This window comes from Pristiophorus japonicus, chromosome 5, assembly GCF_044704955.1.
Source record: "Pristiophorus japonicus isolate sPriJap1 chromosome 5, sPriJap1.hap1, whole genome shotgun sequence".
NCBI lineage: Eukaryota > Metazoa > Chordata > Chondrichthyes > Pristiophoridae > Pristiophorus > Pristiophorus japonicus.
The window spans coordinates 56258798-56273773 of record NC_091981.1 but is presented as its reverse complement, the minus strand read 5'-3'; the positions used below and the strand labels follow the sequence as shown (position 1 = coordinate 56273773).

The following is a 14976-nucleotide window of genomic DNA, read 5'->3' as shown; positions in this document are numbered from 1 at the left end:
AGAGGGAGCAAGGCCCCTCCCCAATTGCCAACTAGGGGAGAGGTGCCTCATTAAGGGCTCCTCTGCTCAGTTAATATACGAGGCCAATAAAGACCATTAAGGCCTGTGACTTTGGGGTGGGTGTAGCCCTTAAAGGGACCCCGTGATGGCGACCCCATCCACGCCGGTGGCAGGGCCAGCGAGGACATATGCGCAGGTGGCAAACGCTTCCACGGCACCTCCTGCGCCACCCGCTGCCCTGCCACCTTTTCAACTTATCACCAGGAAACACGGGGTCAAGAGCTACACTCACCCCACAATGAGCATTGAGGAGTGCGTGCGGGCGATGGCTGGGGTAGTCGGCCCCTCGGCCATTGTCGCGGCCTCCAAGATGTCTGGGAAGGCTGTTTTCTTCCTGGGGTCGGAGCGGGCGGTGTCCCTGGCCCTTGAAAAGGGGCTCACGGTGGGCAGGACGTTCCTGCCGGTGGACCCTCTCGAGGCCACCGCGCAGAGGGTCATCGTGTCAAACGTCCCGCCCTTTGTTTCCGCTGAGCTCCTCCTCCCTCACCTACACCAACTGGGGGAGGTAAGGTCGGGGATCAACCCCATACCGCTCGGCCTCAGGGAGAACAGCCTGCGCCACGTGTTCTCCTTCCGCCGCCAGCTCTTTGTCCGGCTGGCGCGGGAGGACATGACGGAAGGGCACTTTAATGTGGTGCAAGAGGGGACTGCCTACCGCGTCTTCTGGACGTCGGACGGCGTGCGGTGCCATGCCTGCAGGGAGGTGGGGCACATTCGCAAGAACTGCCCCGCCTCCAAGGCCGCCAAACCACCGAAGGCGGCCAAGGCTGGCGCTGCCGCCACCCCTCCCCCTAGTTGCGTCCGCGTGCCGGGAGCCATAGGTGCGCGGGCATCGTCGGAGGCCTTTGTTTTCAGGGCCTCCGGCGGGGGGGAGGGAGAGCGTCCGAACGGAAAGAAGGCGCGGAACAAGGAGAAACATCTAGAGGCGGGTCCCCTCGGTGCGCCAGACAATTTGTTTACCGCGCTCGGCCCAACCCAGTCACCGGCGAGCGCGGGGTGCCCCGAGCCCGTGCCCGAGCCCTTGAACAACAGCACAGAGGGGCCCGGGCGCGGGCAAGAAAAGGAAAAGGGGGGGGCGGAGCGGGAGGCCTCGGCAGACATGGAGGTCTCCCTGACTCCGCGCGCCCCCAGGAACAAAAGGAGGCACGGCTCCGATGAGGCGGAGGGGGAACAACATCCCTCCGCGGAGGAGTCGGTGCCCGCCGCGTGTCCCGCGTCCCCAACCAGCGCCCCCAAGCTGCGCTGTAGGCGAGAGGAGTCTGTCCCCGGGGAGGGTGAGACAGTCGAGGCTGCCCAGCCTCTGCCTCCCGGGGATGGCGTGGAAGATCTGCCTGTCGTGGGGGGCGTGGGGATCGCGGAGGAATGCATTGCCGCCGGGTCGGGCGTCCCGGGGACTGAGGCGGGCGGGGCCGAAAAGGCCGAACCTGAGCCCGCCCAGCCAATACCCAACTTCCCCCGGGAGTCGCTCGACCCGGCAGAAACCGAAACAAATGTTAATTATGACACTGTAGATGCTGGGCCGGGGGGTGGCAGCGGGGAGGGGGAGGAACACCCACCCTCGCCTCTTGCTGTGGAGCTGGAGCACTTGGGGAGCCTGGGGATTTCCTATGGCCGGGTCTCTCCTTGTTCCCCGGTTCCTGGGGCGGAGGGGGAACCCCTTCCGCTGTCATTTCCCGACCCAGCACCATTTTTAAAAGAGCCCAGTGGGGACTCCTCTGCCGACGATCCTGGGGGTGGGATCGGGGCAGAGCCAGGGCCTGTTGGAGCGGCCGGTTCATTTGCCGTACCTTGTGCGGTCGATGGGCCGGTTGCTGGCGGCCACCTCCCGGAGGAGGACGGGGACTCAGTGGGGGACGCGGGTGAAGACCTAGAGACCACCGCCAGCGAGGCGGTGGATCTGCTCGCGGCCGCCGCCGAGACCATCCTCATTCCTGCAAAGGAACTCCGGGACTTTTTGGCCCAGAGCCGGGGTCGCTGCAACCAAGCCCGACTGGCCCTGGAAAAATGGTCCGAGCCAGAGCTGATCAAGGGGTCCGTCCGCGCCGCCGTCAAAACCTTGGCCGCGGGCGGGCCCTTGACAAAGGCGCAACACCTTGAGCTGCGCGAGCTCGAGGGACTCCTCGCTGGGCTGCGGAGGGAGCGGAGTTCAACAAAAGACTCCGCTCCCTCCCCCACAATAGGTTAAGGTAAAGGTTGCACTATGCTTTTGCCATGAAGATAACCATAGCCAGCCTCAACATCAACGGCGGCAGAGGGGCACACCGTAGATTTGACAATTTTTCGCTCCTGCGGGAGGGGAAATATGCGGTGTGCTTCCTGCAAGAAACCCACACCGTTCCGGGAGACGAAGCCACGTGGCTCCTGGAATGGCAAGGAGAGGTCCGCATGAGCCACCTCACCGCCATTTCTAGTGGGGTGGCCATCTTACTGGGCCCGCATTTTCAGCCGGAGATCTTGGGGGTCGAGGAGCCCGTGCCAGGCCGCTTGCTGCACGTAACGGTTCGCCTGGGGGACGTGCCGCTCCATCTCGTGAACGTGTACGCCCCTCAGCCCGGCCCGCAGCAAACGCGCTTCTTTGAAGAGGTGTCCGCTCTTCTTGGCTCCGTCGACGTCGGCGACTGCATTGTCCTCGGGGGGGATTTTGACTGCACCCTCGGGGCGAGGGACCGCTCCGGTGCCCCGCAGTGCATGGCGGCGATGGAGAAGTTGAGGGACCTGGTCGGGTCCTTCGACTTGGTGGACGTCTGGCGAAATCTCCACCCCGACTCCAGCGCCTTTACTTGGGTGAGGCCTGGAGTTGGATGGTCTAGAGTCGACCGCCTTTACGTGTCTCGGGCGTACGTTTCCTGCGTCCCGGCAGCCTCCATGCGGCCGGTGCCGTGTTCAGACCACCACCTGGTGTGGGCGGAGCTCGCTTCGCTCCGCGCGAGGACGGGGTCCGCGTACTGGCACTTTAACAACCGGCTGCTGGAGGACGTGCGGTTCCAGGACTCGTTCAGTCGATTCTGGTCCGACTGGAGAAGGAAGCAGGGGGGCTTCCCCTCCTTGAGGCTATGGTGGGACGTGGGCAAGGCTCACGTCCGCGTCTTCTGTCAAGAGTACGCGAGGGGGTCGACCAAGAGGCGGGCGGCCAGAGTCGGGCGCCTAGAAAAAAAGAGGTGCTCGACCTGGAAGCCCGTCTCGGTCAAGTCGTCCAGGACCCGGCCCTGCGGACGGTGTACGAAGCGAAGAAGGCCGCGCTGAAGGACCTGCAGCTCGTCGGGTCCCGAGGCGCGTTCGTGAGGTCGCGGATCCGGTTCCTGCGGGATCTGGACCGCGGCTCCCCCTTCTTCTACTCGCTGGAAAAAAGGCAGAGTGTCCGTAAGCAGCTCTTGACGCTGCTGGCCGACGACGGCTCTCTCGTCTCGGATCCGGAGGGCGTCAACAACAGGGCCCGTGAATATTACGGGGCTCTGTTCTCTCCGGATCCGTCCAGCGAGGAAGCGCGTAGAGTTTTGTGGGAGGACCTGCCGAAGGTCAGCCCGGAGGGCGCCGAAAATCTGGAAGCTCCGCTAAGCCTGGCGGAGCTGACCGGTGCCCTCGACCGGCTCTCGAGGGGAAAATCCCCGGGGCTGGACGGGCTGACCGTGGAGTTCCACAGGGCGTTCTGGGACGTCCTGGGGGGCGACTACGCGCGGGTCCTGGGGGAAAGTCTGGCGACCGGGGAGATGCCCCTCTCTTGGCGCAGGGCAGTCATCGTCCTGCTGCCTAAGAAGGGCGATCTCCGCCTCCTTAAGAACTGGCGTCCGGTCTCCCTCCTCAGCACGGACTACAAAATCTTCGCCAGGGCGATGTCTGCTCGCCTTGGTGCCGTGCTGGACCACATGATCCACCCCGACCAGTCCTACACGGTCCCGGGCCGGACAATCCACGATAACATCCATCTGGTCCGGGACCTCATCCATTGTTCCCAGGAGGCTGGTCTGTCGGTCGCCTTCCTATCCCTCGACCAAGAGAAGGCGTTCGACAGGGTGGATCACGACTATCTGCTCGGAACTCTGCGCGCTTTCGGGTTCGGGACGCATTTCGTCGCCCGGATCCGACTTTTGTACGCCGCCGCGGAGTGTCTGATTAAGGTTAACGGGTCCTTGACGGCGCCCCTTCGCTTTAGGAGGGGGGTGCGCCAGGGATGCCCCATGTCCGGCCAGTTATACGCCGTTTGCGTGGAGCCTTTCCTGCGCCTCTTGCGAACGAGGTTGACGGGACTGGCTCTGCAAGGGCCGGGTGTGGAGGTCGTCCTCTCGGCTTACGCCGATGACGTGCTCCTCGCGGTAGAGGATCCCGCTGACCTGCGGAGGATGCGTGAGTGCCAGGAGATTTACTCGGCCGCGTCCTCCGCCAGGATCAACTGGGAGAAATGTTCCGGACTCCTGGTGGGTCAGTGGCGGGTGGACTCCCTGCCGGAGGAGCTCAGGCCTTTTGCCTGGAGCACGACCCATCTCCTCTATCTGGGAGTCTACCTTAGCCCCGACGAGGGAGCCTGGCCGGCGAACTGGCAGGAGCTGGAGGCCAAGGTCGCCGCTCGCCTAGGGCGCTGGACAGGACTGCTCCGAGTGCTGTCCTACAGGGGTCGAGCGCTAGTCATAAACCAGCTGGTGGCCGCAATGTTGTGGTACCGGCTGGTCACTTTGACCCCTCCCCCTGCGTTTGTCGCCAAGATACAGAAGAAGCTGGTGGACTTCTTCTGGAACAACAGGAAGCACTGGGTCTCTGCTGCGGTCCTGAGTCTCCCGCTTGAGGAGGGCGGGCAGTCGTTGGTGTGCGTCAGCGCCCAGCTCGCGACTTTCCGTCTTCAGACCCTGCAGAGATACCTTTACGTCGAGCCCCCTCCTAGGTGGTGTGCTCTGGCGAGGTATTTCTTCCGCCAGCAGCGCGACCTCAATTATGACACGCAGCTCCTGTTTGTGAACTTGGGGGGTGCCAGGACCGCCCTCCGGGAGCTGCCCGTCTTTTACAGGGAACTCATCAGGGTCTGGAACAAAGTCTCCACCAAGCGCAGCTCTCCGCCGGCTGGAGTGGCGGCCGTCCTGCAGGAGCCGCTGCTCGGGAATCCGTACCTCCACGGCCGAGGTTTCATGTGGCGGTCGGAAGAGAGGGCTGTGGCTGGTGAGGTGACCAGGGTCAGGGACCTGCTCGATGGCGGAGGAGCGGGCTGGATGGCGCCAGACACGCTGGCGCGGCGCCTAAACTCTGCCAACGTCCGCCACGCGGCCGATGCCATCGAGTCGCTAAAAACAGCTCTGGGCCCTGACTCCGTTAGGTGCATCGAGGAGGCTCAAGCACGTGGGGAGATCCCGTCCGAACTGACCCCCGTCCGGACGGAATTCCTCATCGGCGCCAAACCCCGGAACCTCCCTCGGGGGCCGGCGCCTCACAACTTGAGCCGCCTCGGGGAAATCCCCTCCGTGCCTTTCAGTTCCGCGCGGAGGGGTTTCCTGTACGGGCTGCTCCTGCACACCCTCAACTTTGCCATCCTCGCCGGCCGTCCGGACACGCCATGGCGTACCATCTTGCCGTCCGGAGGAGGCGGGGGTCCCCGATGGAGGGCACTCTACGCAGGGGTCCTCCCACTATTCATCGGGGACTTGGCCTGGAGGGTGGTGCACGGAGCAGTGCCGTGCAACAAATTTTTAAGCCGGTTCACGGACTCCCAGGCCGCCTGCAATTTCTGCGGTCTGGAGGAGTCCGTGTTCCATGTTTTTATTGAGTGCACGAGGTTGCAGCCCCTGTTCCATTATTTGAAGGGGCTGCTCTTGAAATTCTGGCTGCACTTCAGTCCCACTCTCCTGATCTTTGGGCACCCTGTGCGGAGGGGAGCGGGTAGGTCCGAAGGCCTCCTCGTAGGACTGCTCCTGGGCACGGCCAAGGGTGCCATCAGCCGGTCCAGGCAGCGGGCGGTCGAGGGGGTCGTTCAACCTGACTGCCAGCCTCTCTTCCGCTCTTACATCCGGTCCAGGGTGTCCTTGGAGATGTAGCACGCGGTTTCCACCGGTACGCTCGCGGCCTTCCGCGAGAGGTGGGCACCGGAGGGACTGGAGTGCATCATCATGCCCGGCAACCAAATTTTTATTTGATTTTACGTTTTTTAAGTTTAATTTGTTTTAATTGCCGGTGCTTTTAGTGTCCCCCTTCCCTTTTATAGGTGGCACTGGGGAAAATTGTGATTTTAGTGCCCAAAAAAAAACCCAAAAAAAGAAAAACACAAAAAAAAACAAAAAAAGGGGGAAAAAAAAGGACCTTGTAAATGTCTGGAGTGTCACCCAGGTCGGGTGGCACCGTTTAATGTTTTATGTTTTGCAGGTGAACTCCAAAAAGAGTTTCATGCACGAGGGCCCCCAGATCCCTCTGCACCGCAGCATGTTGTAATTTCTCCCCATTCAAATAATATTCCCCTTTACTGTGTTTTTTCCCCCCCAAGGTGGATGACCTCACACTTTCCGGCATTATATTCCATCTGCCAAACCTTAGCCCATTCGCTTAACCTATCCAAATTTCTTTGCAGCCTCTCTGTGTCCTCTACACAACCCACTTTCCCACTAATCTTTGTGTCATCTGCAAATTATGTTACACTACACTCTGTCCCCACTTCCACGTCATCTATGTATATTGTAAACAGTTGTGGTCCCAGCACCGATCCCTGTGGCACACCACTAACCACCGATTTCCAACCCGAAAAGGACCCATTTATCCCGACTCTCTGCTTTCTGTTAGCCAGCCAATTCTTGATCCATGCTAATACATTTCCTCTGACTCCGCGTACCTTTATCTTCTGCAGTAACCTTATCAAATGTCTTTTGGAAATCTAAATACACCACATCCATCGGTACACCTCTATCCACCATGCTCGTTATATCCTCAAAGAATTCCAGTAAATTAGTTAAACATGATTTCCCCTTCATGAATCCATGTTGCATCTGCTTGATTGCACTATTCCTATCTGGATGTCCCGCTATTTCTTCCTTAATGATAGTTTCAAGCATTTTCCCCACTACAGATGTTAAACTATAGTTACCTGCCTTTTGTCTGTCCCCTTTTTAAAAAAAAAACAGAGGCGTTACATTAGCTGCTTTCCAATCCGCTGGTACCTCCCCAGAGTCCAGAGAATTTTGGTAGATTATAACGAATGCATCTGCTATAACTTCCGCCATCTCTTTTAATACCCCAGGACCCGATGACCTCCGACAGTGGCACTCCCTGGTGTCTAGTGACCCCAAGCATCAATACATGACAGTTACAAAGTATTTACAATGCAGAATCAGGTTATTCAGCCCAACAGATCCATGCCGGTGTTTATGCTCCACACGAGCCTCCTCCCATCCCTCTTCATTTAACCCCTTCAGTATATCCTTTTCTTTCTTTCTCCCACATGTACTTATCCAGCTTCCCCTTGAATGAATCTATGCTATTCACCCCATCTACTCCCTGTGGTAGCGAATTCCACATTCTAAACAGACTTTGGGTAAAGATATTTCTCCTGAATTCCCAATTGGAATTATTAGTGACTATCTTATATTTATGGCCCTTAGTTCTGGTCTTGCCCACAAGTGGAAACATCTTCTCTACGTATACCCTACCAAACACTTTCATAATCTTGAAGACCTCATCAGGTCACCCCTCACTCTTTTCTAGATAAATGAGCCCCAGACTGTTCAATCTTTGTTGAACGATATAACCTTTCAGTTCCGATATCATTCTAGTAAATCTTTTTTGCACCTGCTCAAGTGCCTCTATATCTTTTTTATAATAGAGACTAGGGGGGAGAAATTCACTACAACCCCATTTGGGACGCTAATTTTTAAAAGTTTGAAAAGTTAGCGCTAACGATTTTAAACTTTAAAAAAAATCAAGCACTCAACTTCCTTCTTGGAGCGCAGGCAGGGCGAAGAGCTCAGCAGCGCTGCACACTGGGATATGCAGCACTGCCGCGCTTGAAGGGCCCTTCCCTTCCTGAAAGGGAAGGGCCATCACTGCAGGCTCTGCAATATGAAGGGGACCTACCTGGATCACCAAGGAAGTGGCAAAACCGTGCAATCAGCCTGGCAGTCAAGCAGAGTGTCGAGCTGAACGATCGCGGGCTGGAGCCCGTGAAAAAACAAGGAAGGTAACTTTTTTTGTTTTTACTTACCTCAGCTACCTCGCCTTTAATCAGCGCCACCCGTAGCAGCCAGCTGCTTGATCCACGCCTTCTGAAGCCGTCGATGCTTTCGCCCGGTGCTGCTGCAGGGGGCGGAAGTGAATTTTGGGTCCAGGGTGCTACTAGGGCTATGCGCATGCCGATGACGTCACGATCTCTGGGCGCAGGAGATCCAAGCTCAATGCCATAGCGCTGCCGCTGAATGTCAACGCCGCGCCCAGTCGCAAAGGCATAGCGCCCCCCGGGAGCGTTAACGGGAGGCGCAAATGCAACCAATTTCTCCCCTTTGAACTTCTCACAGTACTCCAAGTGTGGTCTAACCAAGGTTCTATACAAATGTAACATAACTTCTCTGCTTTTCAATTCTATCCCTCTAGAAATGAAACCCAGTGCTTCATTCATTTTTTTTATGGCTTTATTAACCAGCGTTGCTACTTTTAGTGATCTGTGCATCTGTATCCCTAGATCACTCTATTCTCTACCCCATTTAGACACTATCTTCCAAGGAATATGTGACTTCCTTATTCTTCCTACCTAAATGTATTATCTCACACTTATCTATATTGAAGTTCATTTGCCAATTACATGCCCATTCTACTAGTTTATTAATGCCTTCCTGTAGTTTGTCACAATCCGCCTCAGTATTAACTACACCCCCCAATTTGGTGTCATCCAGAAATTTTGAAATTGTGCTTCCGATTCCAGAGTCCAAATCGTTTATGCAAATGGTGATCAATAGTGGTTCCAGCATCAGCCCTTGTGGAACACCACTTCCCATCATTTAACAATCTAAGTAACTTAGTCTCTGTTTTCTGTTTTGTAGCCAGCTTGCGATCCATTCTGCTACTTGTCCCCTGACTCCACATGTTCTGACCTTAGTCATGTGTACTAGGTGGTACCTTTTTGTAAATCTAAAAATAATGAGCTCAATTTTCCCCAGTGATTTGCGCCATTTTTTTTTGGGAGCAGGCTGCTCTTTTTGGCCTAAGTTGAAAAAGCAGAGTTTCCCCAATCAATTTGCAATCAATCAATCAGTTAGTTACGATTTTTTTTAGGTCAGTTTTTTTTTCAGTCAAAGGGTGCGTAACCAGCCACCTGTGCCAATTCTGGTCATTTATGGAAGTTTGGCCAGCTGAGAGTTACTCCCGTTCTGCTTAGGCCAACGTATGTGGCCTCTCCAGAAAACCCTTGCGGGGAGTTAAATAAATTGGCACAAGTAAGGAAATCGGCGCAGCAGGTGCCCGGACACACTAAAAGAATTGAAAAACACAAAGCAGCTACTTACCTCCAACCCCGCCCGAAGGCTGCCTGGTCCCATTCTGAGAGCGAGCATGAGAGGGGGACTGGGGACTGGACCGGGCCGGGAGACTGGGGACCGAGAATGGGATCGGACTGGCAAGCCCCTCGGGCGGGGTTGGAGGTAAGTTGCTGTTGTGTGTTTTTCAATTCTTTTAATGTGTTGGGAGCTGGCTGTATGCTTCACTTTGCAGTCTCAGTTCGCATTGTGTCCCTGGTTACCATGGCAGCCCGATCAAGGCTTCATCCCCAAAACTAAAGGACAGGTTAGGCCACGCCAAATTGAACAAATCCAACGGGGAAACTTAGAACATTTTTTTTTGCTGTACTTGGGCCCCCCCCAAAAAAATCAGGCGGAACTCTTCAAGTACGCCAAAAAAAGGCTGTGAGGAAAATTAAGCCCATTAAGTCTATTGCATTACCCTCATCTACCCTTTCTTTTACTTCTTTAAAGAATTCAATAAGTTTGGTCAAGCATGACCATGCCTTTTGAAATCTGTGCGGACTACTCTATTATATTTTCAGTTTCTCAATGTTTTTCTATTATATCTTTGATTAAGAATTCCATTATCTTTCCTACCACAGACATTAAGCTAATTGCTGTATTGTTTCTTGGGTGTGTTCTATCTCCCTATTTATATATAGTACTATTCCCTTCTCTAATTATTTTTTATGTTTATGTAATAGTGCCTCTGTTATCTCTTCCCTAACCTTTTTTACTATGCGTGGATGCAATCCATCCAGAACAGGGATTTTATCATCTCTACATTTGATTAGTTTATCATTTGTCTCCCCCCTTTCTATCTTAAAACTTGAAGGGAAGTCCTGATCAACACTGCTGCAGCATGAGGAAAGGTGTTACCCAAGATTTGGAGAGGATAGCTGTGACCCAAAAACTCCTCTTCCTTGGAAGTGGGTCTGATTTTCTGGGAAATGAGGAGGAAATTGTAAATTTACATGTGTAATTGCTGATAAGAAAATTACAGAAACATTGAAGGCACTGAAAGGGCAAGTGCGGGGGGGGGGGGGGGGGCGGGGGGGGCGCGGTGTGACTGCCCTGCGTACAAGGGTACTTGAGGAAATAGCAAAAGAAACTGGTCATATTCCAGCAGGGATCTTTATGGAATCATTAGTCAGGAGTTGTACCAAAGGATTGGAGAGAAGGAAACATAAAACCTATCTGGTTTGATGGTAGCCTCTAGGTTCTCTCCTATCTTCCCTTGTGCCCTCTTCAATTTCAGCTTATCCATGAGACCCATCTCTTGCTCCCATGATAGGTTGGAAAGTTGGAATGAGAAATGGTAAATTAAATTTCATTTTGACAAGAGCCAAGTGATTCAAACAAGAAAGGAGAACAAATATTGGAGATATAAACTAAATCGTGTTAGTCTACAGGATAACGCACAAGAAAAGGATTTGGGGAATTTGGTGGACAGCCAGATGAAACTGTCTACACAGTCTGTGGCAGAGGTGAATAAGGCAAATTGGATTCTGGGTTTGGAAACACCGAATAAAACACAAATCACAGGATGCGATATGGAGCACAGAAGCAGGCCATTTGGCCCAACTGGTCTATTCTCCACACAAGCCTCCTTTCACCCCTCTTCATCTAATTCTAATACTGGGAGTCAGGCACCTGAGGTACAAGGGGAGACTACGAAAGCTGAGTTTGCCTACAGTAGAGAAGGCTTAGAGGATTTTATTGAAGTCAAAATCAACAAGGTAAACCATAAGAAACTGTTTGGCATGGCTCTGACAATGACAAGTGGCATGGGTTGAAGCTCAGAAGAGGAAAGGTGATTAAGCAGATTAGTTCTAACTATTGCACATAAAGAATAGTGAATGCTTGGAATGGACTGACCAGGGAGGTGATTGAGTCTGATTAAATGTAACAGGGAATTGGACAGTGATTTGGAGAGACAATATTTACTAAATGATACCAGGGATGAAAAGCTTTAGTTACGAGGAGAGATTAGAGAAACTGGGGCCAACTTCATGAGAACAGAAAAGTGAAGAGATCTGACAGAGGTGTTCAAAATTATATGTTGATCACACATGAGATGCAGATTACTAGAGTGGAAGCCCTGGCAATTCTTGAAGCTAGTGGGGTCGTCGGAGCATTGATTTAAATAAGAGATAAAGTGAGGTGCTCCTGAAGTTTCACTATAATCAGCTAACTAGTATCCCATTATTTTTGTTTCTTTAAATGAATATCTTTAAATGTGAAACTAAGAAACTGGATGACACGGGTTAGACCAGCTATTTATGGTGTTCTGAATTAGCTGGGTTTGGAAAACATTCATTAAAGAAACAATGTCTGGAAATTTCCACATGCTTTACAAGAAAAATCACATACCCAAAATGAATTTGGCTGTGGGATGAATTTAATGTATCAAGCAAATTTCTAGCCACATGACATTATTAATCTTCAGTGTAAAAATCACGAATGTTAATAGACTGGCAACAAACAATTATTACCACTTTACCTTAAATAGATCAGCACCTGGCATTCCTGGTACAGGCTCCTGAGAGTAGGACAGATTCTGTTCCGTGAAAAATTGTTTTATTGCGATTTCAGATATTTCCACACCAACAATTGTGTGCCCCTGGTCAGCAAGCCTACAGTTAACAGACCAAATGAAAAGAGACATAACCCTTTATAGAAAAGTGAATCTTAAAACTCAACTGAAATACAGGGGCTAACTTGGACAGCCCCCGAATCGCGATGCGCAATTAACCTGTGTGGGTTGAGTGCAATGCAGGCAACATGCCAACTTTGTGTTGCCTGCTCATTTAAATGATTTCAGCGTCCAGCCTGCACTAACCACACTGTTCATTGGCTGAATGCATCAGGAGGGAGCCAATATCGTGAGGCTAGCACCAGTTAAAGCTAGCCTGCTCTGCTTAAAGCTAGCCTGTACCTCTTAAAGGGGCAGTGCATTGTGGCTGGAGCAGGAATCTGACCTGGGAAACAGAAGAATGGCACAAAAAGGGAGAGAGTAGGTTCCAAGATTTTTGGATGCTGCACTGGAGGCCTTGTTGGAGGAGGTGGAAAGTAGGGGAGGTGTCCTGTATCTGCAGGGGGCCCTCTAGCCACATGCTCAAAAGGCAGTGGATGCAAATACCCGTTGAGGTTAATGACCAGGAGTCAAGCCCCGAGGACCTGGATGCAGTGCCGAAAGTTCAATGACCTCACATAAGTGGTCAAGCTCAGTGAATGCATTTACAAATGCTATATCCTACCAACTGCACCACGAGCCTCAGGCACTGCTCAATACACCACACGGTCATCACTCACCTACCAATACCCCAGACCTTCATGGTGGGGGTATAGGTCTCATTACTAAATCATACCTTGGTCTGTCCCCTTACTCCTCCGGCACTTTCTCATCTTTTGAACATTTCGCCTTATTCCACCCCTCCAACCTCATTCAAAATTCTCGTTCTCTACCGCCCACCCAAACATGATAAAAATTTTATCACGGATATATCCTCACTGCTTTCTGCCTCAGCCTTTGCACCGAGCGACATCACATCCTTGGTGATTTCAACCTCCATTTCAACTCATTTTGTTCCCTCTCCTCTGAATTCACTACCCTCTGTTGTACAGCTTTCTTGCTCTTTTCACTTCGTTGCTTTAAACGTTGAATTACACGCACACGCACACAGTTGTCGTAAATGGCAGGATCAGGTCTTTTATTTAGACATTCATACTATACAAACCAAGTATGAAAGCTATTGAGACACAAACACTTCACAAGCCAACTTTCTGCTTGTTCCAATTTCCAATGGCTACTTGTGAGGCACACACCTTTCCAATGTCCAGTGTCCAATGTGCGTGTGTCAAACTCTCATCTTTATCCCAAAAATGCCTTTGAACTTTGTATAGTACATTTAGACAATTAACATGCAGACGACGTAGAATCATAGAAACATAGAAACATAGAAAATAGGTGCAGGAGCAGGCCATTCAGCCCTTCTAGCCTGCACCGCCATTCAATGAGTTCATGGCTGAACATGAAACTTCAGTACCCACTTCCTGCTTTCACGCCATACCCCTTGATCCCCCGAGTAGTAAGGACTTCATCTAACTCCCTTTTGAATATATTTAGTGAATTGGCCTCAACTACTTCCTGTGGTAGAGAATTCCACAGGTTCACCACTCTCTGGGTGAAGAAGTTTCTCCTCATCTCGGTCCTAAATGGCTTACCCCTTATCCTTAGACTGTGACCCCTGGTTCTGGACTTCCCCAACATTGGGAACATTCTTCCTGCATCCAACCTGTCCAAACCCGTCAGAATTTTAAACGTTTCTATGAGGTCCCCTCTCACTCTTCTGAACTCCAGTGAATACAAGCCCAGTTGATCCAGTCTTTCTTGATAGGTCAGTCCCACCATCCCGGGAATCAAAATGGCATTGTCCTGAAATCATGACTAACTGCTAAAATACAAACCAGATCATAGTAACAAAGGTACACTCAAATACTTAACATACAGACAAATGACCAGCTACTCATTTCAATGGCTAAATGGCTCCATATCATCTAGCAGCCTGTTTTAATCCATACTTCAATCTTCCAACTTTTAACCCTTTCGATATCTCCAGACCGCGCCAAAGCAAAGCGTTTCAGAAATGCAGGCTTGCAATCCCACACCCTCCTGCCCTCCCTTAACCTCTCCTTCCATGTAAATTCCTCAACCCATATTCATGGCCACCCTCTTGACCTTGCAATCTCTCATGGCCTCGCTTTTCCAACCGTATAAATGAAAGATAAAGCCATCTCTGACCATTTCCTTGTATCGCTCTCGATCCACATTCCCCTTCCTCAATCCAAACCTACTTCCTTCTGCATCCGCCCTTGGAAAAAACTCTCTCCAAATTCTATTACAACTCCACATATCAACTCAAAACAGTCCAACTTTTGGCCCTCTTTTAACAATGACATTTCTTCAGCCACCGATTTGCTTAATCACTACCACCTTTGATGCCCTAGTCCCTATTAAAATGATTACTCTCTCCCACCCTTACCGTTCCCCCGGTACAACTATTTTAAATAAAACTATAAATCAAGTGCCCCTTAACCAACAAATTAACAAAGTAAATTTTGGGCATTAAACAGTCAAATTAAAATTTGGTTGCCGGGGGTGATGATGCACTCCTGTCCCTCTGGCGGCCACCTCTCGCGGAAGGCCGCGAGCATACCGGTCGACAACGCGTGCTCCATCTCCCTGGCTCGAACTTAATCACATAAGAGAGGCAGGCAGTAGGGCTGAACGACTGCCTGCTGCCTGGACCGGTTAATGGCCACCTTGGCCATGCCCAGGAGCAGTCCTACGAGGAGGCCTTCCGACCTGCCCGCTCCCCTCCGCACAGGGTGCCCATAGATCAGGAGCGTGGGACTGAAGTGCAACCAGAATTTGAAGAGCAGCACCTTCAAATATTGGAAC

General features: G+C 52.1%; 1 protein-coding gene across 1 annotated transcript in view; it reads right to left on the bottom strand.

Annotated features, from left to right (window-relative positions):
• Window positions 1–14976, bottom strand: part of LOC139264349 (probable thiopurine S-methyltransferase) — a 77548-nt gene that overhangs the window by 40789 nt on the left and 21783 nt on the right. The window contains exon 4 of the mRNA XM_070880642.1: window positions 12016–12148. Coding sequence (XP_070736743.1) covers window positions 12016–12148 — 133 coding nt within the window. The remainder of the gene's footprint in view (window positions 1–12015; window positions 12149–14976) is intronic.